Source organism: Hydra viridissima, unplaced genomic scaffold, assembly GCF_058129835.1.
Source record: "Hydra viridissima isolate aposymbiotic clone 2 unplaced genomic scaffold, HvirCarnegie_v1 scaffold_2, whole genome shotgun sequence".
Lineage (NCBI taxonomy): Eukaryota > Metazoa > Cnidaria > Hydrozoa > Anthoathecata > Hydridae > Hydra > Hydra viridissima.
Genome location: NW_028324301.1, coordinates 24591365 through 24615550, shown reverse-complemented (window position 1 = coordinate 24615550; position 24186 = coordinate 24591365). Strand labels below are relative to the sequence as shown.

Sequence of the window (24186 nt, the reverse complement as noted above, 5' to 3'; positions counted from 1 at the left end):
TTTCTATTTCTGTAAGATATTTCGATAAATAAGTGTTTATTTAAACATTGCTACTGCATCAGCTTTACAGATACATAGGAGGCATCTTGTCCCTTTAAATTCGAATGTATCAATTTTTAGACTTTTTGCACGAAAAAAAGAGGAGGGACGGAGATAATCCATTTTAAGTGGGACTCAGACATGGTTTTTCAGAAACATTCGGTTTTTAAGTCATTTCAAAATTCATGATTAGTTGATTGCGCCTAAAATTTATGATTATATAATTACGAGAGAAAAACAAGCGCTTTGATAAACTGCGCGTTAAAAAAAATTCCATCATCGTATGCAAAAATATTGTGGGAATCAATTAAAAAGCGATATAAAAATACCGTTTTAGTTTTTTCATAAATATCATTAAAAATTTTTCAAGGTGATTTAAGAATAATTTTAAATACTTTTTAAATAGAATAAAATGGTTTTGCTGAATAAAACAATTTTTGAAAAAACGTAGGAAAAAAATTAAACCGTTCTTGAATCAAAATCGCTATCATTTTGACGCGATTTTTACAAGTAACAAAACATGGTTTCGTTAGAAAAATACATTTAAGAAACACTGTTTTTTATGGAGCAAACATTAAGAGTTTAATGTTACCATTTTAACATTATCTTAAATGGTGTACCTCGGAATTTTCAAAAAAAAAAAAAAAAAAACCTTCCTCATCTTTTTTCCTGCCTTAAGTGCGAAAGTTTTAGTCAAGTGTAAGTCAACCCTAAAAAACTGCATCTCGTGGCCGTATTCCCTAGGTATTTATCATTACGTGCCACTATTTAGTAGAATTCCCTAATGTATACATGCTTTGATCAAAAACTGACAGGATATAGTTAACCACAGTGTTAACTATAATACGTTTGCCTTAATTATATATAAAATCAAACACCCAACCAATCATATTTATCATGGTTGTTTTTAAAATAAAAAGTAGAATGGGGACTCATTGTTTAGATTTTAAAAGTTAGTTTTGTTATTGCTAAAACTTTTGTATAACTTCATATGTTTTATATTGGAAGGTGGTGAACCACTCATTATTATCATTGATCTATTCATTATTTGATTATCATAAAAATAAAGTTGTTCACATTTTATAGATATTTGTAATTATATATGTCAGTATATAATTACATGTCAGTATACAGGTTTTTTTAAAGGTAGCTCACTAGCTCTAACTACAAAATTAGCAACTTTATATAAATGATTCTCTAATAGTTAGCAATGTCTGAACAAATTACTGCATCATCCACTTCTGAAGATGGTACAAATATAAACTCTTTGATGAGTTCTGGTGCTGGCTTAACTTATGAGTAAGTGTAATCTTGAGAAAAGTCTGATGATACTTCTTTAAATAATCATATAAGTTATAAGTTGATAAGTTTTGATGTCTGGCTTTCAGATATTGAAAACATGACCTAAGGACTTATAATTTATATGCAAAAAGTTATTTTTAAAGGTAGCAATCATTCTTTTATGTTTATAAATATCTTACTATGGTTGAAAAAACTTTTCAAACTTTTATTTTACTTTTAGTGATTTCATTATTTTGCCAGGATATATTGACTTTGGTACTTCTGATGTGGTAAGCATTTGGCTTTTCTAGTTTTTTTGGACATTTTTTAATGAACAACAGGAAAAATATTTCTCTACAACAAACATGTCAGTAACAAGTTCACTTTATGTTACTTTTTCTATTAAGTTTTATAAAAGGAATACAAAAAATATACCAGCAAAAGTTGTAAAAAAATAGATGCACAAACTTTTTTATTGATTTCCGTTCTACTCTCTTCTCAACCCAACTATAATTTATCTAGTTTTTCTATAAAAGGTTGCATAAAATTGCTTATGATGACTAGTTAAGTCACATTTAAAGCCTCTTTAAATATTTTGAAAAGATCTAAGAGTTAAGATACACAAAAATGGTTCAAAAAGTAAGCCATGCAACAAAGTGGCAAATCCATGCTGACAGCCAGAGATCAGCTCTCAAAATTTAGGTGGTGTAAGGAGATAATTTGGTGGGCTTTGGAAAAGTGGAAACAAGTAATTTTCAGTGATGAAAGTAACTTTGAAGTAATGAATAGAAAAAGAAAAGTTCTTGTTAAAAAACTGAAATCTGAAAAGTATAGTAATTGCTTTGTTATACTGAGGTTGCAAGATGGCAGTGGAAAAGTTGGTATTTTGGACTGCTTTAATCTTAACATAGCCAAATCAACCAACACACTTATGTAGAGACACCATTATGGTCAAAGAATTAGTCAAGGTCTGAACAAGATCCATAAAAAGTCTGAAGCAAGAACTAGATACCCTTTGGAGAAAAGTCCAACTGAAATATGCAATAATCTTGTGAAATTAATGCAAAAAGATATCTAGCTTACAAAAAAGATTGTAGGGGATATTTTAAACACTAGTTGAGATATTTATTTTTGTTGGACTAACTTTGATATATTGCAGTTTTTTTATGGATAATTTTTGTTATTATGTTTAATAACATTTTTTATACAATTGTATGTTTTAGTATGTCATTCAAGATGCAAGATTTGTTTAATAAACATTATTCTCACAAATAAAAAAATTAGTTCAATAGCTTCTTCAATATCTTCTGTGTGCACTATGATATACACACACACATTAAAGATATCTATGCATTTCTGGTTGTTTTAACATTTTAGCAATTGCAATCCCCGCTCACAAAGAAGATAACCCTAAAAACTCCTTTCATTAGCTCCCCTATGGATACAGTTACAGGTAAAAAAATAATAATAATAATAGCATCTAGTATTGGTTCTTTTTATTCAAAAATGTTTAAAAAATAATGTTATATTTGTATTAAAAAAAAAATTTGTTTGAACCTCCTTAATTCATACCTTAAACCATTAAATTTAAAAAGTTATTACTCTATTAATTTTAATGTTTAGAGTCTGAAATGGCTAAAACCATGGCAGTAAGAGATTTTCTTTCTTTAATTTTATATATCCATACATTCTTTTAAACTTACTTATATTCTTCAATGTTTCTTTGAAAATTTGATATTTGTTTACTTATAGTTATATAAAAAAAACTGTCGAAATACATTCTTTAAATTTCAGTTTTTAATTAAAAAACTTATTTAATAATGTAAATATCTTTTTTAATATTACTGTTTCAATTAAAATCAAGATTGTTCTTAAGTAAGAAGGCTTTGCCTTACATTATTGTTCATGCTTATTCTCAAATATTTTTCTTATAAAATGTATATAAAACCAGCATAATTTGAAGCATATTGTTGTTAATTCTTTAGAAACTTTTAAAAACAATAGCGTGTGTGTATATATGTATATGTATGTATGTATGTATGTATGTATGTATGTATGTATGTATGTATGTATGTATGTATGTATGTATGTATGTATGTATGTATGTATGTATGTATGTATAAATGTTATTGTTTTTATAGATATAAATTATTATGAATATTTGTGGTTATATTTGATGGGAAATACATTGTTTATACTGTAGCTTTTAGGTGGCATTGGAATTATTCATCACAACTGCACAATAGAATTCCAAGCAAATGAAGTTCGCAAAGTTAAAAAATTTGAACAGGGTTTCATTACAGATCCTATTGTACTATGTCCTTCCCACACAATTGCTGATGCAAAAGCTATTCAAAAAAAATTTGGGTTCTCTGGATTTCCTGTGACAGGTAACTAGTAGATCTATGTAGAATTTTTTTATTACATTTCTTCAGTAACAATATTTGTCAACTGTATCTAAATTTCATATAGCTTTTCAAAAAGTACACCTGAACTTTTGTTGCTAACCATTTAAAGTTTTAAATCACATTTAACATCATGTTCATCACGATCAAAAATCTGCTATACCACGCCTAGATACCCAGTTGTTCAAAGAAAAGATTTTATGAGTACCTCACTGTAATTTTTGTGCTGATAATCCAAGCAAAATGTTTTTTTTTTTAAATGTTTTAAATTCATTTATATAATTATTTTCTAAATCATTTATATTTAAGTTATCATGTGTTCAAATTATTTAATTACATTCAGTCCTTGTTTGTTACAAGTAAATTTATTATTCCATTCTGTGATTTTTTTTAAGGTCTCAATTTTGAGTTCAACAATTGTTTATTTAGACATAAACTTCTTATTTTTCTATTTAACTTTAAGCAGGTCTTTTAAATGCAATTTATGATTTTTTTTTGTAAGTTTCTTTAACCTTTTTTTTTTGGCAACAGACACTGGAAAGGTCGGAGGTGAGTTACTTGGAATGCTAACAAATCGTGATATTGATTTTGTAAAAAAAGAGGCCTTTTCTACACTTGTTAGTGAGGTTTGCCTTTTTTTTTTTTTCTACATCTTTGTATGAGGCTTATATTTATTATAAATATTTGTGAGGTTCTTATTTTTATTGATTTTATGAACTTAACACATATGTGACTTCCTTGTTGCTTATTTTAAAATTTCACCTTTTTTTCCATAATTCTCTAAAAATATACTTCAACTTATATCCCAACATAAAAACTTTTTTGTTCATAAAATTCTTTATAAATTCCATAAAATTCTTTTAACCAATATTCCTAGCAAAAAACCATGTTGTATAACAGAACTCAAAAGTTATTTTAATGAAAGTTTTTATATTTGTTAGGTGATGACAAAGAGAAAAGATTTAGTTGTTGCTATGCAGGGTATTACATTGCAACAAGCAAACGAAATTCTTGCTGCTAGTAAAAAAGGTAAATATCTTTCTATAACTGAAAGTTTTTACAAATGTTAATGTTGTCTTAAGGTAACATTAACATTTGTAAAAAGTTTCAGTTATAAAAAGTTTTTTTTTTTTTTTTTTAAGGAAAACTTCCCATTATTGATGACAAAGAAAAGTTGGTTTCAGTTATTTCAAGAACAGATCTTAAAAAAAATCGCGACTTTCCACAGGCTTCAAAAGATTCAAAAAAACAACTTTTAGGTTTGTTGGTCTTAATTTTTTCTGATGTTGTTTTTATTGTTTTTCATATTGATGATTTTGATGATATTAATTAAAGAGTTTTTGATTTTTTTAGTTGGTGCAGCCATAAGTACTCATGAGGATGACATTCCTCGACTTGCTGCACTTGTTGAAGCTGGTGTAGATGTAATTGTTTTGGATTCTTCTCAAGGAAACTCTTGCTATCAAATAGAAAGAATAAAGCAAATCAAGCGGGACTATCCAAATGTGGAAGTTATTGGTGGGAATGTGGTTACTGTTGCACAAGCAGAAAACCTTATTAAGGCAGGTGTTGATGGCTTGAGAATAGGTATGGGTAGTGGTTCTATATGTATCACTCAAGAAGTCTGTGCAGTTGGTAGACCACAAGCAACTGCTGTGTTCAAAGTGGCTGAATATGCTCATCGTTTTAATGTTCCGTGCATTGCTGATGGTGGAATATCTAATGTGGGACACATCATCAAGGCTTTGTGTCTTGGTGCTTCTACTGTGATGATGGGATCAATGTTAGCAGGAAGCACTGAAGCACCTGGCGAATATTTCTATGCAGATGGTGTAAGATTAAAGAAGTATAGGGGTATGGGGTCACTTAGTGCTATGGAAAGTAAAGGTAGTCAAAGTAGGTACTTTGTGGAGGAAAAAAAAAAGGTTAAAGTAGCACAAGGCGTGTCAGGTACAGTGCAGGATAAAGGCAGTCTATTTCAGTTTATTCCATATTTAATTGCTGGTGTTCAACATGGTTGTCAAGATATTGGTTCAAAAAGTTTAACAAATCTTAGGTTTTTCATTTGAAACTTTTTTATTCTTCTTACTTTCATTTAAAACTTTTTTATTCTTGTTTTGATGTCTGTTAAAACTGCAGATCTCATCTGAAACATTTTAACGATAACTTTTCATTTGATCAAAAGAGTTTAGTTAATACTGTTAATGTTGGCGATATCAAAGAAGACTTTGACTTCTTTAGATCAATGATGTACAGCGGCGAGATGAGGTTTGAAAGGAGAACTCCTTCGGCGCAGAAAGAAGGTGGAGTACATGGTTTGCATTCGTAAGTTTTTTACATTTTTATTTTGTTCTCTTTTCCTTTAAAAAGTTGTATTAAGTTCTTTTATTTAATAGAATAGATATTTTAGAACTAAGTGTAATGCAAAGATATATTTTTAGGTACACAAAGCAACTTTACTGAAGCCTGTCCATTCTTTCCGTTCGTTTCATTAGTTTTCTCTTACAGAAGAAAAGGTTTTTTTAAAAAAATGGTTTATTAAAGTCATTTGCGTTTATGTTTCTTTGCAGAAATCACTTTCTGAATCTTTTCAAAATAATTGGTCTACAGTAAAACTTTCAAAAAGTTTAAAGAATTGTTCTCTCAACAGTTGCATCAACAAAAAAGCTGTATAAATTTAAAACTTCTGAAGAACTTGTTAGTGTTTTTTTTTTTTTTTTTTTTTTTTTTTTCTGGTGCTTTTTTCTTTTATATATATAACTAAGATTTTTTCAAAAAAAAAAGATAAAATGTGCAAACCTATAAATCGCTTTATCATAAAAATACAGTTTTTTAAAATGAAATATTAATTGCTTTTTGTTTGCCATTGAGTAACGATTTAATGTAAATATTTTTGTTTTTCAACTTAAAAATGAGAAAATAAAATATTAGAGTTGATTCAAAGTATTCATCTAAACATTTTGCAATATTTTTAAGTGTTTTGAATTTTTCGACAAATTCATAACTTTTATATGCAACCAGTAACAAAAAAGGAAACCTCTGGCATTATTATTTCTACTAGTATACGGGAAAGAGTCTTGGACCGAACAGCGTTGGAACGCTGTTCGGTCCAAGACTTTTTCCCGTATACTAGTAGAAATAATAAAGCATTCTGTAATTCACGTTCTTATCGAAATGACAAAAAGTTAAAGAGTTGCTCTTGATAACGGAAACTCTGCTTGTGGTGTTTTTATTGACTTACAAAGTTTTTGACACCGTAGATCATGACATTCTTCTTCTAAAGCTTAACTGTTTTGATGTACGCTGCAGTGGTTTAAATCATACCTTTTCAATCGTCAACAGTTTATAACTTTAAATGGTAACTATTCAGATATTAAAAGCATTTGGATTGGTATCCCTTAGAGATACATATATTAGGTCCTCTTATCTTTATTAGCTCAATGATCTCAAAGAAAACTAAATAAATATATTAATTAGGCCAGTTTTGTTCAATGGATTCGAACAAATAAAATCTCATTGAATACTTAAAATAAAAAATTAGTAATGTTCAAAACCCAACGTGCTAACTTTTCTAAGAAAGTTAACATAATAGGACAACGTATGCGTGTAACCTAGGATGAGTCACTTGTAGCAATTTATCTATCCCACTAAAATGAACCACTAAACATTAGATTAATTCCATTATACACCAGTGTATCCTTTCTTGGAACAACCTAAAAACAGATCTTAGCTTTAGGTTTAAGAATCTGTCCTTAAGGTTAATCTGTTATTCCTACTTAAAAAGCTGCGCTGAACTTTATTATTTACCTTTACTACGCTTTAATTCATACTTTTTATATCTTATAGTTTTAACAATCACCTCTTCTTTACTTTTTAAAATATTAAGAGAACTTAAAATTAAATATATATTTAAAAAAAAAAAAAAACATTTCTGGTTTAATTGATAGAGATAATTTGTTTTCATTCGCTCGCTTTTTGTATTTAGTTCCATCTCTATGATAGTTACCAAATTTTGATCTGACTTACGAACAATTTGGTGTTACTATTTAAAATTATATAAAGCACTATAAAAACTATTAGATTAGGAAAATTCATAGCTTTTCCTGGGTATTCTATCATTCTTTATGAGGTTTGTTGGATCGGATAAAATTTCATAAATTGGTCATAAAATCAAATAAAGTTTTATGAGCTTTTCCAAGAGAGAAAACAGAAAAAATTTAACGAGTTTTAGCAAAAAATTCTGTTCCATACCAGAAATAACAAGCATCGTTCCCTGAATAATGGCTATTACTTTTTTTAGAACAAACACATCAACCTAATCTTTTTCTAGCCAAATATAACTGTTGACTATCACATTCCTTGTTTATACTTGGAAACATTTTTTCAAACTAAGAAAGGAACTTATTTGACATGATACCACACAATGCAAAGAGATAAATCCAACCAAAATACATAGGCAGGTACAACCACACAGAGTGGACGGACAGTCTACTTGTCTTTTAAAATTCGTACAATTTGAATTAAAAAACATATTTTAGAGTCTTGATTAGCTATGCTTCAATAGCGCAAACCTTTATCGATTATCAGACCGATTCTTCACATAAGCGCTTTCTACTTAGAAGCTTAGCCTTTTTTTCTATCATTATCAATTGCGACTTATTGCAGCATCACCAGTTATTTCAATTCACCGCAGTCTTCAATGACCACTTTTTTTTTTGGTTTTCCAGATTCTTGACCGACATTCTAAAGAATTTTTTTAGAAGAAAAAATGTTTTAAAATCGCTCAATCATTTTTTTTCATAAAAAGTTTTATAAGTTTGAAATACCTCTATCTTACGAACAGTATCTAGACCTTCTATTACGTTACCAAACACTACATGCTTCCCATCCAGCCTGTGAAAAAAGAGATTCTTTACTTTAAAGTTTGTTAAACATGATTTGCTTCAGGAAAGCTACGTTTTTCGTTTTTTTTAAAAAAAAGCCTTTAATGGATTGAAAAGTTGCTGAGCAATAAAAAAAAATTGTAAAAAAAAATGCAGTTACTTTACAGTTTTTCTACATAAGTCTAGAATTGTAACGCAATCTACAATTCATAAATTAACTAAGAATCTAATTGAGTAGTATATAACTTACATAACTTACCAATCAGTTTTCTCTGTACAGATGAAAAATTGAGACCCATTTGTATTTGGCCCGGAGTTAGCCATTGATAAAACTCCTAAACAAACGAAGTTAAGGAATACACTTTAGGGCGGTTCACTTTCCATTGTCAGAAAACTTTTCTTTTTTTATCAAGTACTTTATTGATTTTTAAGTTTCCTTCTGTCAGAAAATTATTATATTTAGTTTGGCCTCAAAAGAAATTAAAATTTTGATGTTGGGCCAGTTAAGTCGTTGCTATCCAAAAAAGACGAAGATATACAACTAGTTCCTTTTTATTTTATTAAATACGGTTCCGTACTTATTGTTCATTAAAAATGGTAGTAACATCCTAAGAGCGCCGCTTTCATAATTTTTTTTTTTGACTGAAAACATTTTATAGCGACATTTCGATATTCATACTTACAAAATTTGAGAACTTTTATTGGAGGGTTACTGAAACGTCGCAATGCGGGAGAGTGCAAAAATATCCCTAAAAATCTTATACCCATAGAAGCGAAATGTTGAGAAAACATTGGCAGCATTTTTTTTGTAGAATTCCTTCAAACTTTAAAAGCAAATCTTAGGGAAACAAAAAAATCCCTAAAAATCTTAGAGAAACAAAAAAATGTAAAACAGAAGCTTTTTAAGTCATCTACAAGATTGTGTATTACATTTTGATAAAAAATTTGACAAAGGTTGTTTTCAAAATAAACCCTTCAATTTGTACCCCCAAATATTTCTTTTTAAAAAACACTTTTTCTAAAACACTTAAGTAATTTAATTAGATATTGCAACAAACACATTGTTCACATCATTAGGATGCATCCAGAACTCTCATGCTAAAGTTATATTCTGTAAATGTTCCAGCGGTTATCAATAGTACTTCTGCAAGGAGTCAATACTATTTCTGTAATTTAAGGTAGAACTTCAGAATCTCTGAAGTGAAGGGACCTCTGAATATTATTTAGGAAATAAAACTTGAATCATTTTAAAGTTTTTTTTCTAATAGTGAAAAATTAGAACAGGTTGTTATTGCAAAATTTAAATGGGGCATTGAGTGGAACCTGTTATTATATTTTTTTGTGTTTATTAATTGAAATTGGAAATTGGAAATGAAAAATTAATTTAACAAAAGTTAGAAAAAAAAGATAAAGAAAACTTAAAAGCATAACAAATAGTGAAAAAAAAATACCAGCTCCAGTATGTTTAAGTACAAAATTTTCATCTTCAAATTTTTTTCCAAATATTGATTTTCCTTGAAACAAAAAATATCAGCTGAACAACTTTCATTTTAAAAAAATATATTTAAACTAAATGTGATTTTAAGTCTAGTGTTTTGAAAAAATCAAAATGATTTATATAAATTGTTACCTCCTGTGCCATCATTTTTTGTAAAGTCACCACCTTGACACATCTATTTATGTTAAAGATTATATATTTAAAATTTATATTGCCTTCATAACCCTTAATAATTGTCTTTATAACTCTTGTTAAAAAATTGACTGAACCTTTTTTAAACTTTAGACTTATAACATATTATAACAGTTAATATAAGTCTCAAAAAAGCATAAAAAGATACGAATCCAGGAATGATTCTGTGGAAAGTACTTTTTCGAAACCCAAAACCTTTTTCATGAGTGCACAAGCAACGAAAATTCTCTAAAAAAGAAGCGTTGCTAAAAGAAATGTTCAGAAGAGAATATGATGTCAAGCTTGTGCCTTCAATCTAACACAATTTGTCTTCTAACATTCACAAGAAAAACTTCTATAATCTGAAATGGTAATACTCCTCCTTCATTTGTCACTTATATAAACAGTGTCAAATTCATTTTGGTACAAGGACCATATTTCAGATAATATTGATACAGGGAGACAGCACACTGAATTTAAGTTTTTATTGTATAATTTGTAAAAATTAAAATAAGCATGTAAGCAATTTTATTTTTAAACTCCAAAGCTGATATTTCTCTAACTCATTCACGTGTATGCATTAGCTAGCGTATAAAAGATTTCAATCCATAAGTTTAGTTTTATACCTACAGTAACAGGAACTACATCTGAGCGTAACTCCATGAGTATCCTACCAGTGTACTGATCATTAATGCTTATATCAAAATAGACTTTTGGATTGGTACGTCGCTTTTTTGATGTTGGCTCTTTGTTAGCCTACAAAAATACATAAAAAAAGATAATACACAAAAACACTGCCAACGAACATGGTTGATAAGGTAAATATCTGTTAAAAGCTGTCCACAAATTTCACATACTGTTTTTATAAACATTTCATACTACATTTTACAAAAATTTGAGATTAATGGATTGTGGCTTTCTACAAAGTTTCAAAAAATTACTATTTCTGAGAAAATCCAACTGTCTGATTTGTAAGACTTAAATAGTGTGTAACATGGTATGATACTTTATCTATTTAAAAAAAGTGAACATACAGCATCTTCTGACAGTGTGCCTTCTGTTACTTTTTCGCCTTGCTTTTTATCTTCACCACCAACATTTTCAGTCAGCCACTCATCTGTACTCCATATTCCTCTTGATCCACTCTCTGGATTCTTCATTGGTTTTGCCAAGTTGACTCGAATTGTCCTTCCATAAAGCTCACTTTCATTCATATTATCAATGGCAGCAGCTGCATCTTCAGCAAGTTCAAACTCCATGAAAGCAAAGCCACGATGTTTGCTTGTTTCATAATCAATTGGAATATTAACATCAATGATATCACCAAATGGAATGAATGCAGCATGAAGAATTTTTTCTTCAACTTCTTCTGCTAACCCACCTGAAATAAACCCCATAAGGACTTAGATAAAAGAAAAGACTAAGAAAAAAAAAAGTATACACAAAATTTTTACTGGAAGCAAAAAACTATTTAAAAAATAAACACAAAGAATACTTACCTATGTATATCATCTTCTTGTTTGCCATGTTTAAAAAAGCCAACAACAAAGGTCACGTCATATAAAAGTTTGTTTAAATCAAATGTCTTTAAACTACAAGAAACTAAAGTTTTCTAGTTTTACACTATACTCAAATAAATGTACCAATTCTAAAAGATGTTGGTATACAAAAATTAATTAAAAGGTAATTTTATGGTTGCATTATAATTTTTTACACATCTGCTAACATCATGTATTATAAAAAATGATTTAATGCCAAATAAACAATAAACCTTTATAACATAGAGGGAAAGAATGCAATAAAAAAAAAGTTTTAAATAATCTCATGAGTTTTGAGAGTTTGGACAGTATTAACAAAATCATTTTAAAATTTACACTTATTTTACTATATTACTCCAATATTTACATTTAAAGCTAAAAAAAAACTACTCAATATCCATCCAGAAGGTCTTCCCGTAAAGATCTTGGAAGAGACATACTTTCAACTGCATCCTCTGAAAAAGTATTGCGAATATACAACTTAACAATACTTTGTAAGGATAATCCAGAGGGTAATAATGTAAACACTTGGTAAAATATAACCTTATTTTCAAATGTCTCTTGAACAAACAATTTTCTTCCATCCTTTGATGGGTATATAGTAAAACTAGGTTTTCTGTTCAGTGTCAATTCCGTTTCAAGTAAACTAGAAATTTTCATTAAAAGTAGGTCCACAACAACAATTAAACTGCTTGTATCTTCAACTGTTTGTTTAAAATACAAAGCAAATACTTGAGAAGTGCAGGAGCAATAGCATATGCTTTCAATTTTAAAATCACAATGGTCTTGATCTATAGATTCTAAACTGAATGATTTTATAATTAAAAACTGTCTCTTCTTGGATATTTTCCGAATATTAATTAGGTTGTTGCCAGCTGAAACTAATAATAGCTGATTACCAACCTTTACTACTACTGTTGGTAAATGACAGATATTATCTAGAGAATCTTCAAAAACACATGTGGAATTCAGGTCGGCATGCAAATAATAACAATTAAAATACTGAGACAACTGTTCTTCCCATCTAGTCACAAATAGCTCACTTGACATTAATGATTTGTTGTTTGAAGTGACTGTAAATGTTTTCATTGATCGGAAATTTAATATAACAACAACATTACTATTAAATAAATATAAGATATCATTGACTAAATATGCATAAAATTCTTCAAGCTCAAAATGCTGACACATCAATCTCATACTTTGTTTTGAGAAGAAAAAAATTTTAAGGGTTTCTAGATTATCTTGCATTATTACAACTACTGAACCAATATCAGAAACAACAACACAACTCTTTTTTAGGTCTGCAGTTTTGACTAAAAGATTGTTGACTTTTTGTGTGCATACTTCTCTGTTAATGCAACTTTCATCTTTTAATGATAAAATTAAGACATGGTGCATATTCACAAACCCTTCTTCTTCCGAGGATTCAATAATAATCTTTTTAAATCCTTTAAACATGCATCCATCTTTGAGCATGCTCATTACTTCTATGTCACTAAAGCTAGCGTACTTGCGAACAAATTGATGGCAAGTGACACATTTCCCCAAAGATACATTGTCTGGTCGCAAAACAGGTATAGAACCCAAACTACAGTTAATAGATGATTTAACTTGGTAATAGTTCATTTTCATATTATTGACTTTACATTTCTAAAACAAACAAAAAATTAAAAACCACTTTAACTCTGTAAACCACTTTAAAAAAAACACAGAAAAAAACTTCCTTTACACAAGGTAATTTGCATTGTAACAGTTCTTAAAAGCATATTACTTAATATATTTGTATTATATATTTTATAACTATTATAAGTTTTTTTATAGACAGTATTAATTTTTATAGATACTATCAACTTTTAAATTTATCTCATATAATTTACTTAAAAACAACTTTTAAAAATGAAAACAATACAAAACTGAAAACTGCAAAAAAGAAACTTAAAACATCTTAAGTTCATCATCTGAAACCTGAAAGTTATTAAAGATACAAGAACATAGCGTAAACAAAAACCAAAAAGTAATTTTTCTACATATTTTCCACAATTTCATAAATTCTTTAACGACCACTTGTTTGGAGACCAAATCAATGCATTTTGTAGATATACAAATGACGACAAATGTTGAGGATGCTAATAGAGAATATAAATAAGGCTAGAGTATTAATACACAAATAAAAGGTGTCTAAAACTAAAACCATTAATTAGGGGCCATGGAAAAACCTCATTGCTTATGTGTTGTAAGCATGATTACTATTAACCACAAAAGCTTTTTTATATATAATAGAATGTACCTTAAAGCAAAAACCAATCCAGCTGGCATAAACTTTCCACTATTGTAAAACCGTGTTCCCATTACAATCATCAGTATTATACTTACAACTAAAACAATTCAAAAAAAAATTTTCTTATCAAATTTAAAAAAGGTAAAAAAAAAATAATTATTATAAAAGCATACCCAATACAACTAGGATATTCTTTGGGTTCTGTGAAGTTTGTGTGGCACCAAAAGCAATTAAACCACCAAATAAAATTCCTGCAATTAATGATGGGAAACTACCTAAAAAAATTTTAACAAAAACTTTAGCAACCTGTAAAACTTTTATTGTTAGGACAAGGGTTGTCCTAATTTTAACTTAAAATTTTAACTTTAAAAACAGCATAATCTTATCTGAATTATGAAGAATTTTCAAGAAAATATTCCAAAACAAAGAGCTTAAAATTTCTCATGCTACCAATTCACCTAAATAAGTACATATTAGCACTAGTAGAGTGCAAGTAGAGCAATAATAGAGTTAAAAAGACAATAATCAAACTTTTCAAATCTGAAACAGGAGGTTTGTATTTGTTTTAAAAGTTTTATAGAATATAATTTTAAATTTTTAAAAATTTTTGTTTTTATTATTTTAGGCATAAACCTATCCTCAAGCAATCCCACTTACAATTACTAGGCCAAATAGTGTCTGAAAAGCTGAATTGTTTCACATTCTATTTCAGGCCTAAAAAAATTTTTTTTATTTTTATTAGTTCTCTGTTTTTGATCAAAATTATAAGGTGAACTAGTGGTATGAAAAATATGTTAAAAAAAACTCTTTTTGAAATGCTCTTTTGAAATGCTCTTTTGAAAAATCCACTTTTATATCTAGGCTGGTAACTGATACAGAAATATCTTTTTAAAAAGTATTATTGTTTTTCATGGTTAAAAAAAATTGATAAAAATTTATAATTGTGAATGATTGAATACTAAGTTAACAACTTTGTTAAAACATTCATAAACCAGATCAAAAATTCACTGTTGCATTTAAAGTAAAAAAAACTCTAACCTGCTTTAAGGAATCCTATAACACCACCAATTATCACGGTGAAAGCAAAAGCAAAAGTTATATAATCTGTCGAAGCCATTTGAATTTACCTATGTGATTTACTTCCAAGACTAAATTTAAAAATAAGGTATGGGAAGAGGTATGTTGAGGTGTGTTAATAATTGTCAATAATACCCAATAACAAAGTAAATAAGAATGTTAACATTTATTCAATGTCCAGACCATGTAAACATTCATAAGTACAATCCTCTTAATCTTTCTTTTCTCTCCTCTCTCTCTCTCTCCCTATATATATATATATATATATATATATATATATATATATATATATATATATATATATATATATATATATATATATATATATATATATATATATATATATATATATATATATATATATATATATATATATATATATATATATATATATATACTTAACTCTGACCAACTCAAAATAAAACGAATTGACTAACATAACCTAACCCCCGTGTTTAAACACCTATTTAATTTACGACGCTTGACTTAGTGTTTACCTTAAATATATATGTTAAATATGTATAAAGCTGACTTATAAAAGCTGATTTTGCCATAAATTCTAGATTCATTACAAGTTAACAAAATCTATGTAATACTAAAACTCAATATCTAGCATATTTTTATTACGCATTTATCAAAAGAATCACTTATCAAACTTCTTCCATATTGTCCATGTGTGAAAAGTAAGCGCCGCACTTGTTTAAAAGACTTAAGAATAAATGCTGCTTTTTGAGATTTCTGTGTCACAGGACTGGCGATGGTAGTTTCAATTTCCATATTTGGCAATCAGGCTTTTAAGATGAAAAAGTAAATTTCCCAAGAGGGAACAATTTTTTAGGTGGGTTTACTTTTTTCATTAAGGGTAATCGATATTAAGGGTAATCCAAAATAATGTAACTATTTAAAAAATTATAAAAAAAAAATTTAGGGCATAAACTTCCGTATCTATTTGTGTCAATCTTTTAATTAGTATTTCACTTTCGGACATTTTTAACAATCTTTGATTTTCCTTTCGTTAATGCATCTTTCTTGCTTCTGATGTGTCTCTCTGCTCTTGATTTTTTTTGCCTTTCTTGTTCTATTTTGAGAAATTATTTAGTTTTATCAAAGGAAATGATAATGAGATAAAGATAATACTGGCTCTTTATCTCTCATCACCCCTTTAATATCACAAAAAGCGATGCCATCAAAAGTGAAAAAGTATGAAATAACCAAACTTCCAATAGAAAATCCCATTGTAAAGAAGCAGCTCATCTTCTCCAAAAATTGCATATACGAAAGGTCTGCGCACCGGATCAATTCGGTGCGGCCAATGCGATTAATTCGGTGCAGTATCCCCGCATATACAGTTCACTACATAGAAGTTAACCGAGTGAAAATTATTTTCTATTCGGTTAACCGTAAATGCAGTTAACCGATGGCAAACCTCAAACGAGTATCACCGACAATCCAGAGGCAACTTTTGTCGCCGCGGTGAGGAATTCGATGAACCAACGAACTCCACATTAAATTTTAACTGCGTATGCACGGTAAGTTATCTATGTTAGATTAGCTTAATTCAATACAACAAAATAGTAAGACACTTAGAAACAACAAAACCAGAATTTTCTGGCATTGAAAAAGCTTCAACATACTCCGAAGGTAACAGTTGAAATTTGTTTCTTTGAGTTTTAAGTGGAAGGCGAACAATGAGAATAATCGAATAAATACAAGTCAAATGTTGGCATATTTTAAATCAAACAGTACAAGTTATGGCTAAATTTCAAACTTATAATAGATTTTATTTATAATTAAGTTATGTATAATATATAATATATCTGCAATAACTTGTTTTCAAATAAAGTCAAAACCCAATATTCTTCTCAATATTATTACATGCAAAAAAACTGAAAGACTTTTCTTAATTATTTCATCTAAAAGATATTGCTTAACGTTTGCAACAGAATAATCATGATCCGTCATTTTCTACGTTTAAAAAAGCTAAGCTACTTAGTTATTGCTGGGTTTAAGGATCCTTGTTTTGATCATTTCAGCGTGTCTGCACATAAGCTGGAACGAAGCTGCAAACTGAGCTGCAACCAATAACATTTTAGTTTACCTATGGTAAATTTAACTAAATTTTAGATCATTTCAGATGATTTCAATGAAAAACATCTGGAAAAGAAATGAAAAGCTCTTTTCAGGATGCCAGAAAAATCTTTTGCAGGATTAGACGAAGAAATAGAAAATGGCGACGACATTGCTGTTCTTCCAACTACTGCAAACAAGCATTATCACCTTTGTTTGCATCTCATGCCTCAACTTTATTTAAAGGCAAATCTTCAGCTTCAGACAGTCAGTCATTGGTACCTCTCTTTCTAAAATGAAAAACATGAGCCACCAATTATGTAAGTTGATGATATTTCATATTCGATAATTATCAAGCCATATTTGATAATTATCAAGCCATATTTGATAATTATTAAGGAAGACAATTCAAGTAGACCTGGAGGAAAATCAAAAGACGTTGCGTTTTTGGAGGAACTGACGAAGACACAACAGAAGTTGTTGACAGAACCGGTGATGATAAAGTAGTGGTTTTTCTGCCTGTGACTTAAAAGATGACGTGGATTTTCAAATTATCACAGTTAAGAGGAAAAACTATTATCCAGCAAATGGCGTCTGAGTGACTGGTGTGAGCACTAGATGATACAGATGTGAGCACTGCATCTAGCGCGATGTATTAGGTATTGATTTAGCGAAAGATTGCGTTTAAGTAATTGGTCAAAGTAAAGTAATATGGTTTCGTTTTTTGAATGAAAAAGTGTCTACTAATAGTATCTAGTCTACTGAAAAACTGTAATGAAAATATAGGTTCAAGAGTGCTTTGATTTTTAGGTTTGAGATGCCATCGTTCAACTGTGCTCCACTTTCCACTACCTGGAAATAACTGGAAAAATATCAAAACGTAATATTTTTCATATATTAGGTAGGGAAAATTGAACTCAATTAACTGTGAAATATTTTTGCAGCAATAATTGTTTTTTCTTTCTTAATTTACTTGTGACGTAATATTTCAAACTTCATCACGCGAAGAGTGGTTTACTTCGCTTGAATGTGGCTTTTAGATAAAGTTGAAACGGGAGATCTTTTCTCAGTTAAAACTCGCTTTTTTATTACCGTGAAATCGCAAAATCGAAAATACATTTATTTTATAATTGGTAGAAAACAACTGAAAATTAACTTTATATAAAAAAAACAAAACAAAACAACTACAGTCCATTTGATGTCGTCACAAGGAAAGGTTTGGGACTGTGCCTCTTAAATGAGGGATCGTTGTTTTCTTTAGGCTCATCTGGTTTCTTACGCATTAAATACTTTGGATCAATGACTTCCTCGTTTATAACAGGAGTAGACATTTGCTTTTGCCTTAAAACATGCTGAGCATGTGAAACTATAGGGCTTATTCCATCGGATTGAAACTGAGGCTTCTTCAAAATAGGCCGATAATGAACCTACAAATATAATATATAAAGCTATAACACTTGTACGATTTCCATCATTTTTTTCGAAACAGCTTTAAAAAATGTACAGAAAAAATGTTTACAAAGGAAAACCATGTTTCTTTTAATACCTGGTTAATGTTTGGCATGTAAGTGTTAAAAGGTTGAATGGACTGACCAGATTGGAATGTACTTGGGCTCTGAAGGTTAAAAACGGTAATAATCATCGCAAGATCTTGAGATTAAATAAATTATCTTCCGATAACTTGTTTAATCTAAATCTTGTTTGAAATTTATAATTGACATAGAAATATATAAAGATTTGCTAAATTAGAAGTATTAAAATTTTTAGCAAAAATCTCAAAAAGGAAATTTTCTCAATACATACTGATGCCTTCTCATGATGCATTCTGTTGCTTGAAACGGTAGTTGCGTTGTGGGTAGAAGATAGCTTGTTTATTGTATGCTCGTTCAGTTGACGATTCAACCAATTGATTACTTCAACAATAAAATTAACGGTATTTCTATGATGGTTTTCAAACGGCGCGAAAATTTCAGAGAAAGAAAACATTTCAAATAGTAAACAAGGTTTTTAAGACAATATTTTCATATGTTTTGTTTTTGAAACTCTTTCCTAAAACTTCATTTACGTAGAAGACAAAATAAAGTAAAAGGTAGTGAAGGACGAATTTCTCTTTTTTTTTTTACCGTTTTCATTATTTTTTAACTCTTCCTGGCTCTCATTGAGTTTTTGAGTTGCGTCATCAATTCTTTTTTTCATAGCATTATTCTAGAAAATAAAGAAACAATTTTTTTTTTTAAATCAGATTTTTAAAAAATGCATTATATTCAAAAAAAAAAAAAAGTTTGCAACCAGTCTGACGATTCTATTGTCGAAGTTGCGTGAATTGAGGAACAAGCGACTGTTTAAAAAGTTGAAAAAAAAGAGGAATGTGTACTCTATTGACAAAATTGGGAAAAACGTGGAATACGAATGTATTTTTGAGATAAACTCTTGGCACAAATATTATGATCTAGTCTTAACAAAGCTTATTTCGTTACCTCATCTTGCAAAGTGCTGAGCTGAATTCTGATTTCTTTAAGTTCTTTTTCCTTTTGCAACATGGTTACATCCTAATATGCAAAAAAACACGCAAAAACCATCGATAATAGTTTTAAAGTTTCAAAGCAGAAAAACTTTAACATATCAAAAACTTTATAAACCTTTTCTTCTATAAGTTTTTCTTGTTTTGCTGTCACAACGTTCATCATTTTCATCTATAAAATCATTTTAATTTAGGTATAAGATCTCACGTCTCTAATCAATATCTGATTGCTTCGCTATTGACACTATAAATTAAAATTACACATTTAAGTTTCGCCTTTCTGTATATTTAAAGAACAAAAACTCACTGAGCGAGTAATCGCTCACACATTTCTTAGCTGTGTAAAAAGAAAATTTCAGCTTCCAGTAAAAATTCTTTTTCAAGAATTTTCATTATTTTAAATCTTTGGTAGCAAAATTTAAAATCTTTAAATCTACTAACAAAAGGTTTGTAATAATTTAAATCTACAAACAAAAGGTTTGTAATAAGGGTTGGTACCATACTAGAGTGTGTTGTAACAAGGGTTGGTAGTCCTGTTTAAAAATACTGGAAAATATTTATTTTTCATTGATAAAATTTTATCCACTTTTAGAAGAACACTTTTGAAGAAAAGAAAGTTTTGGGTTTTATTGTTTCCAAGCTTTGTAGCATACTGACGTCATTTCCACGAACAAAATTTTATAAAACTTAGTGAGGCACCAGGTATGGCTTCCGTTTTTTATACTGCTGATGATAAATCAAAAAGGCCATATCTAGTGCACCACTAATAAAAAAACATTCTTTTTCTTCAATAACCTTACTCGGGCTTTCGTTGCTTTTAGTTCCGTCTGTAATTTTTGGATGATTTCGTTACCCTAAAAAAAAAATGGACAAGAACATTTTTTAAAATAATGGAAATTTTTTGTTTTATTATTCAAATCATTATAAAAGAAAAATCTATAAAAAAAAAAAAATTCATTTTGTGAGTAAAATAGCTAATAACCCAATATAATACATTATCAAACATAAAAAAATGTTGTAACAATTTAGAAATATTTACTTTTAAAATTTATACCTTTATAACCTCTTTAGATACAGACTGTATTGTAGCATCAAGTTGTAGAACAGTATTCGTTTTTTCTTCTAGATCAATCTCCAGTCGACGCTAAATCCAAAATCTCAAAGTAGGAAGAATAGTTTTGAAAACACATAAAAACAAAGCAGCAAAAAAAAAAAAAGAAAACCTTTTGCTCAGCGGACGTTTCAAGTAACTCGTTTGTTCTCTTTATAACCTTAGTCAAAGGTACAATAAAAATCATAAGTTTTGTAAGGAACAAAACATGATTTAAAAAAGCACTAGACAGAACAACAACAACAAAAAACTCACTTGCTCTTTATCTTTTAATTCTTGTTCTAAAACTGCAACTCTTGTCCGAAGATGATTCAGTGTCTTATCTCGCTCATGTCTCTCAGAGTCCAAGGTTGTATTTTGCCTGCGAATATGTTGTATATCTTTGGTTATTATCCGTTTTTCCTTGAAAATTGATAACAATTAAAGTTGTAACTTGAATAATGATATTTGAGACTAACAAAAATATTTTTAAAATTTCATCGTTTTTTCTCTACCTCTTCAAGATTCGATAATTTGGACTTTAAGTCCCTTATCAACGATTCATATTTATACTTTTGATCTGTCAACTCCTAAAAAGAGGCATCTCACAAAATGAGAAAGAATAACAACAAAAAAAAACCACAATTAACTGAGTAATAAAAACATTAAGTGTTCCCTAATTTCATGTGATGTGAGTGGTTAAAAAAAAATGCTTGTTAAATTTGGGCCCCAAGAAGTTTTTTTTTTTGACAGATTCCCAGCACTCCGTAGTTTAAAAAAGTGTATTTTCAGCCCCACAAATGACACTTTATGAGAATCTAAGGATCTCTTAATCTTAAAGTTATTCATAAAACTTTATTTCTTAACTCATTTGGATCTGAAGATATAAATTGTTTATTCATAGATTTTGTATATTGTTTTTTAAGTGTCTTAAAGTCTCATTTTTGAAAAACATTGACAAATTTACAGATCTTTAAAAAATAAAAATAAAAAAACATCTTTTATTTTTAAAAAGTATCGAGCCGCTAAGAAAGAAATATTGATTTGCATCACAGTATAAGCTTCCTAACATCACAGTTTAAACTTTTAAAACAAGCTCTTACTACCCAAAACATGGTGCTAAAATAACTTAGCATTTTGTCTTTAACTATCATTAACTATGCATGTACATATATACACACACAGATATATATATAAAATCATGTAAATAAATTCCTTCCTTTAAAACCATTCAATATTTCTTATTTCAGCTTTTGAATGTCAAATATGAAAGACTTACATCATTAAATGCTGTTTTTCAGTTTAAACAAAGAAAAAGTTTTTACAAAAATTCAAAAAAATATTCTGACCTTATTGGACATCTGACACTCTTCCAACTTTCTCTCATAATCATTGAACTAAAATGACAACTATAACTTATCACACAATATTCTTCTTGACTTTAAAAGACTACCAGCAAACAAAATTAATGCTTTTTTAATTTTGCATCTATTGTCAAAACAGGAAAAACCAGAAAAACGACCAGGAATAATACTTGCACTTTTACGATATTGCTCATCAAGCATTTCACGCTCTTTTTGTCTCTTCTCTTCAAATGTTAAATGCAGCTAAAAACCAGTCAAGAAAATAGAAAATAAATCATAAAACTTAATATTGTTAAATCTTGATCTGTTAAATTTCTTTGAGTATATACTATAATAACTCATCAAAAGGAATCATTTACTTTGCGGCAATTTTCTTTTTCTACATAAAGTTCCCTATTAAGCGAAGAGGTAACTTCTTCAAGCTTTGTGTTTGTTTCTTTGCGCAAATCTTCAAGCTCTTTTGTTCTCTCATTTATTATCTAAAATAAAAAAAAAAACTCTTTGCCACAGCTTATCTAAATAGAATGCTATTTATCATATAGAACCAGCTAAAATTTTATGAGAGCATGGTCTCTAACGAGTAAGGTTTTTGATAGCATAATGCAAAAAATATTTCATTGAATACCTTCTGAGCAGACAGCAAATGAAGAGAAAGATCGTTTTCAGTACTAGTCAACTTATTTTGCAACAGTGCGTTCTCTCCCTAATTTTTTTTTAAAAAAACTTTACATTCTGAACAATTAACTTCAATACACAAATTTTTATATTAAGCAGATTTTACACAAAACAAGAGAAAAAAAATTACCTTGACTTTCTTCAAACAATTTACTAAGTAATTTTTCACTTCCTCATTTTTTGCAGGGAAAAATTTTAGTGACAAATGAACCAAATGCTTAAAAGGGTTGGTTTCAACAATTTCTAAATTGCTTTGTGACATTGCACATGACATCCCAGTTGATAAATGCAACGAGAATCTGAACAAAAAATATTTTTTCGAAAACTCTATTTGAACCTCTATATCTCATATAAAAAGAGCAAAAAATAAAATTACCTTGGGACATCATTACTTTGCTCAGCGATACACAGTTCAAGCAAATCAATGAATTTTTTTGGAAAGGAAGTAAAGTCAACTAATAAACCTTGTTGGCTTTTTAAACTAAAAAATTGATAAACATATTTTAACAAAGTTGTAGTATTTTTACAAAATCAAAATATATTTTTTGAAATCTTTATGATGAAAGACACATAGATGAATAGAAAAGTTTTTGTAAAAATTACAGAAACTCAAAAACTTTATGTTATTTACAACAATTGAAGAAATTAAATATATCTCAAGGAGACCTGATCAATTTTGTAAGAAGGTATACTCAAATTGGCATATGATACTTAAAGACACTTACACTTGAAAATCTTCCTCATTGACTGTTGAAGACTGCAAGAAGAACAAGTCATCATCATTCGTAAGACGAATTTGTAATTCCTAATAATGTAAGTAATGTAAATTATGTATAAAAGAAATAAAAATTGTGTAACAAATAAAATGGTTGAAAACAAACAAAGAACATTTGAGACATTTTTTTGAGGCACTTGAGGCATTTGAATATTTGAGGAAAAAACATTTGAATTTAAAGAAATCTACAATCAACATAACGAAATCTAACTTTTTTAAGAGTGCCAGTTAAAGTTTGCAGTGATACTTGAATCTGAAGAGAAGAACATCTAAGAAGAACAGAAAACAAAAGAAAATAATGTATATAAAGATGATAAAAAACTGCTTTCAATTTTTAAAAAATATATAGATATATAAACATATTTATACCTTTGGTCAAAATCCTTTTGTACAACCTGAATATATTTTGAAAACAAAATCTCAGATTGCATAATAAACACTTTTTTGCTATAATTACAAAATCTCAGATTGCATAATTATCACTTTTTGTTGTAATTACAAAATAGATTTGAAAAAAAACT

At 28.7% G+C, this 24186-nt stretch overlaps 4 protein-coding genes across 6 annotated transcripts; 1 reads left to right on the top strand and 3 right to left on the bottom strand.

Moving 5' to 3' along the window:
- The first annotated feature begins 804 nt into the window (after positions 1 to 804).
- LOC145184348 (inosine-5'-monophosphate dehydrogenase 1-like) lies at positions 805 to 6422 on the top strand. Its single transcript, XM_090079421.1, has 11 exons — positions 805 to 1338; positions 1562 to 1610; positions 2698 to 2773; positions 2944 to 2969; positions 3524 to 3710; positions 4257 to 4351; positions 4667 to 4754; positions 4868 to 4984; positions 5079 to 5781; positions 5967 to 6050; positions 6167 to 6422. The coding sequence occupies exons 1-11, from the start codon at positions 1250 to 1252 to the stop codon at positions 6186 to 6188; spliced, it is 1536 nt and encodes a 511-aa protein (XP_089935547.1). The 5' UTR covers positions 805 to 1249; the 3' UTR covers positions 6189 to 6422.
- A 1779-nt stretch (positions 6423 to 8201) lies between these two features.
- LOC145181480 (peptidyl-prolyl cis-trans isomerase E-like) lies at positions 8202 to 11963 on the bottom strand. Its single transcript, XM_090079245.1, has 9 exons — positions 11777 to 11963; positions 11312 to 11658; positions 10904 to 11033; positions 10447 to 10526; positions 10239 to 10281; positions 10060 to 10122; positions 8868 to 8943; positions 8552 to 8618; positions 8202 to 8468 (listed from the first exon to the last, which is right to left on the bottom strand). The coding sequence occupies exons 1-9, from the start codon at positions 11802 to 11804 to the stop codon at positions 8400 to 8402; spliced, it is 903 nt and encodes a 300-aa protein (XP_089935371.1). The 5' UTR covers positions 11805 to 11963; the 3' UTR covers positions 8202 to 8399.
- A 1800-nt stretch (positions 11964 to 13763) lies between these two features.
- LOC145181489 (transmembrane protein 14C-like) lies at positions 13764 to 15372 on the bottom strand. The gene is made up of 4 exons (XM_090079246.1): positions 15135 to 15372; positions 14270 to 14371; positions 14106 to 14193; positions 13764 to 13944 (listed from the first exon to the last, which is right to left on the bottom strand). The coding sequence occupies exons 1-4, from the start codon at positions 15211 to 15213 to the stop codon at positions 13899 to 13901; spliced, it is 315 nt and encodes a 104-aa protein (XP_089935372.1). The 5' UTR covers positions 15214 to 15372; the 3' UTR covers positions 13764 to 13898.
- Positions 15373 to 18301: 2929 nt separating this feature from the next.
- On the bottom strand, positions 18302 to 24175 carry LOC145194046 (spindle assembly abnormal protein 6 homolog). Of its 3 annotated transcripts, XM_090077192.1 has the most exons (21): positions 24143 to 24175; positions 24035 to 24099; positions 23877 to 23934; positions 23616 to 23695; positions 23267 to 23371; positions 23021 to 23189; positions 22841 to 22918; positions 22575 to 22694; positions 22390 to 22458; positions 22201 to 22248; positions 21367 to 21441; positions 21128 to 21274; positions 20985 to 21032; positions 20816 to 20905; positions 20562 to 20615; positions 19880 to 19933; positions 19718 to 19789; positions 19364 to 19445; positions 19044 to 19153; positions 18787 to 18855; positions 18302 to 18667 (listed from the first exon to the last, which is right to left on the bottom strand). In XM_090077192.1, the coding sequence occupies exons 2-21, from the start codon at positions 24094 to 24096 to the stop codon at positions 18425 to 18427; spliced, it is 1833 nt and encodes a 610-aa protein (XP_089933318.1). In that variant the 5' UTR covers positions 24097 to 24099; positions 24143 to 24175; the 3' UTR covers positions 18302 to 18424. The 3 variants fall into 3 exon arrangements, 2 of the variants coding, with proteins under 2 accessions (XP_089933318.1, XP_089933319.1); XR_016449444.1 differs by having other exon boundaries at positions 19880 to 20005; positions 24035 to 24154; XM_090077193.1 differs by lacking the exon at positions 24143 to 24175 and having other exon boundaries at positions 22386 to 22458; positions 24035 to 24119.
- Between the last annotated feature and the right edge of the window lie 11 nt (positions 24176 to 24186).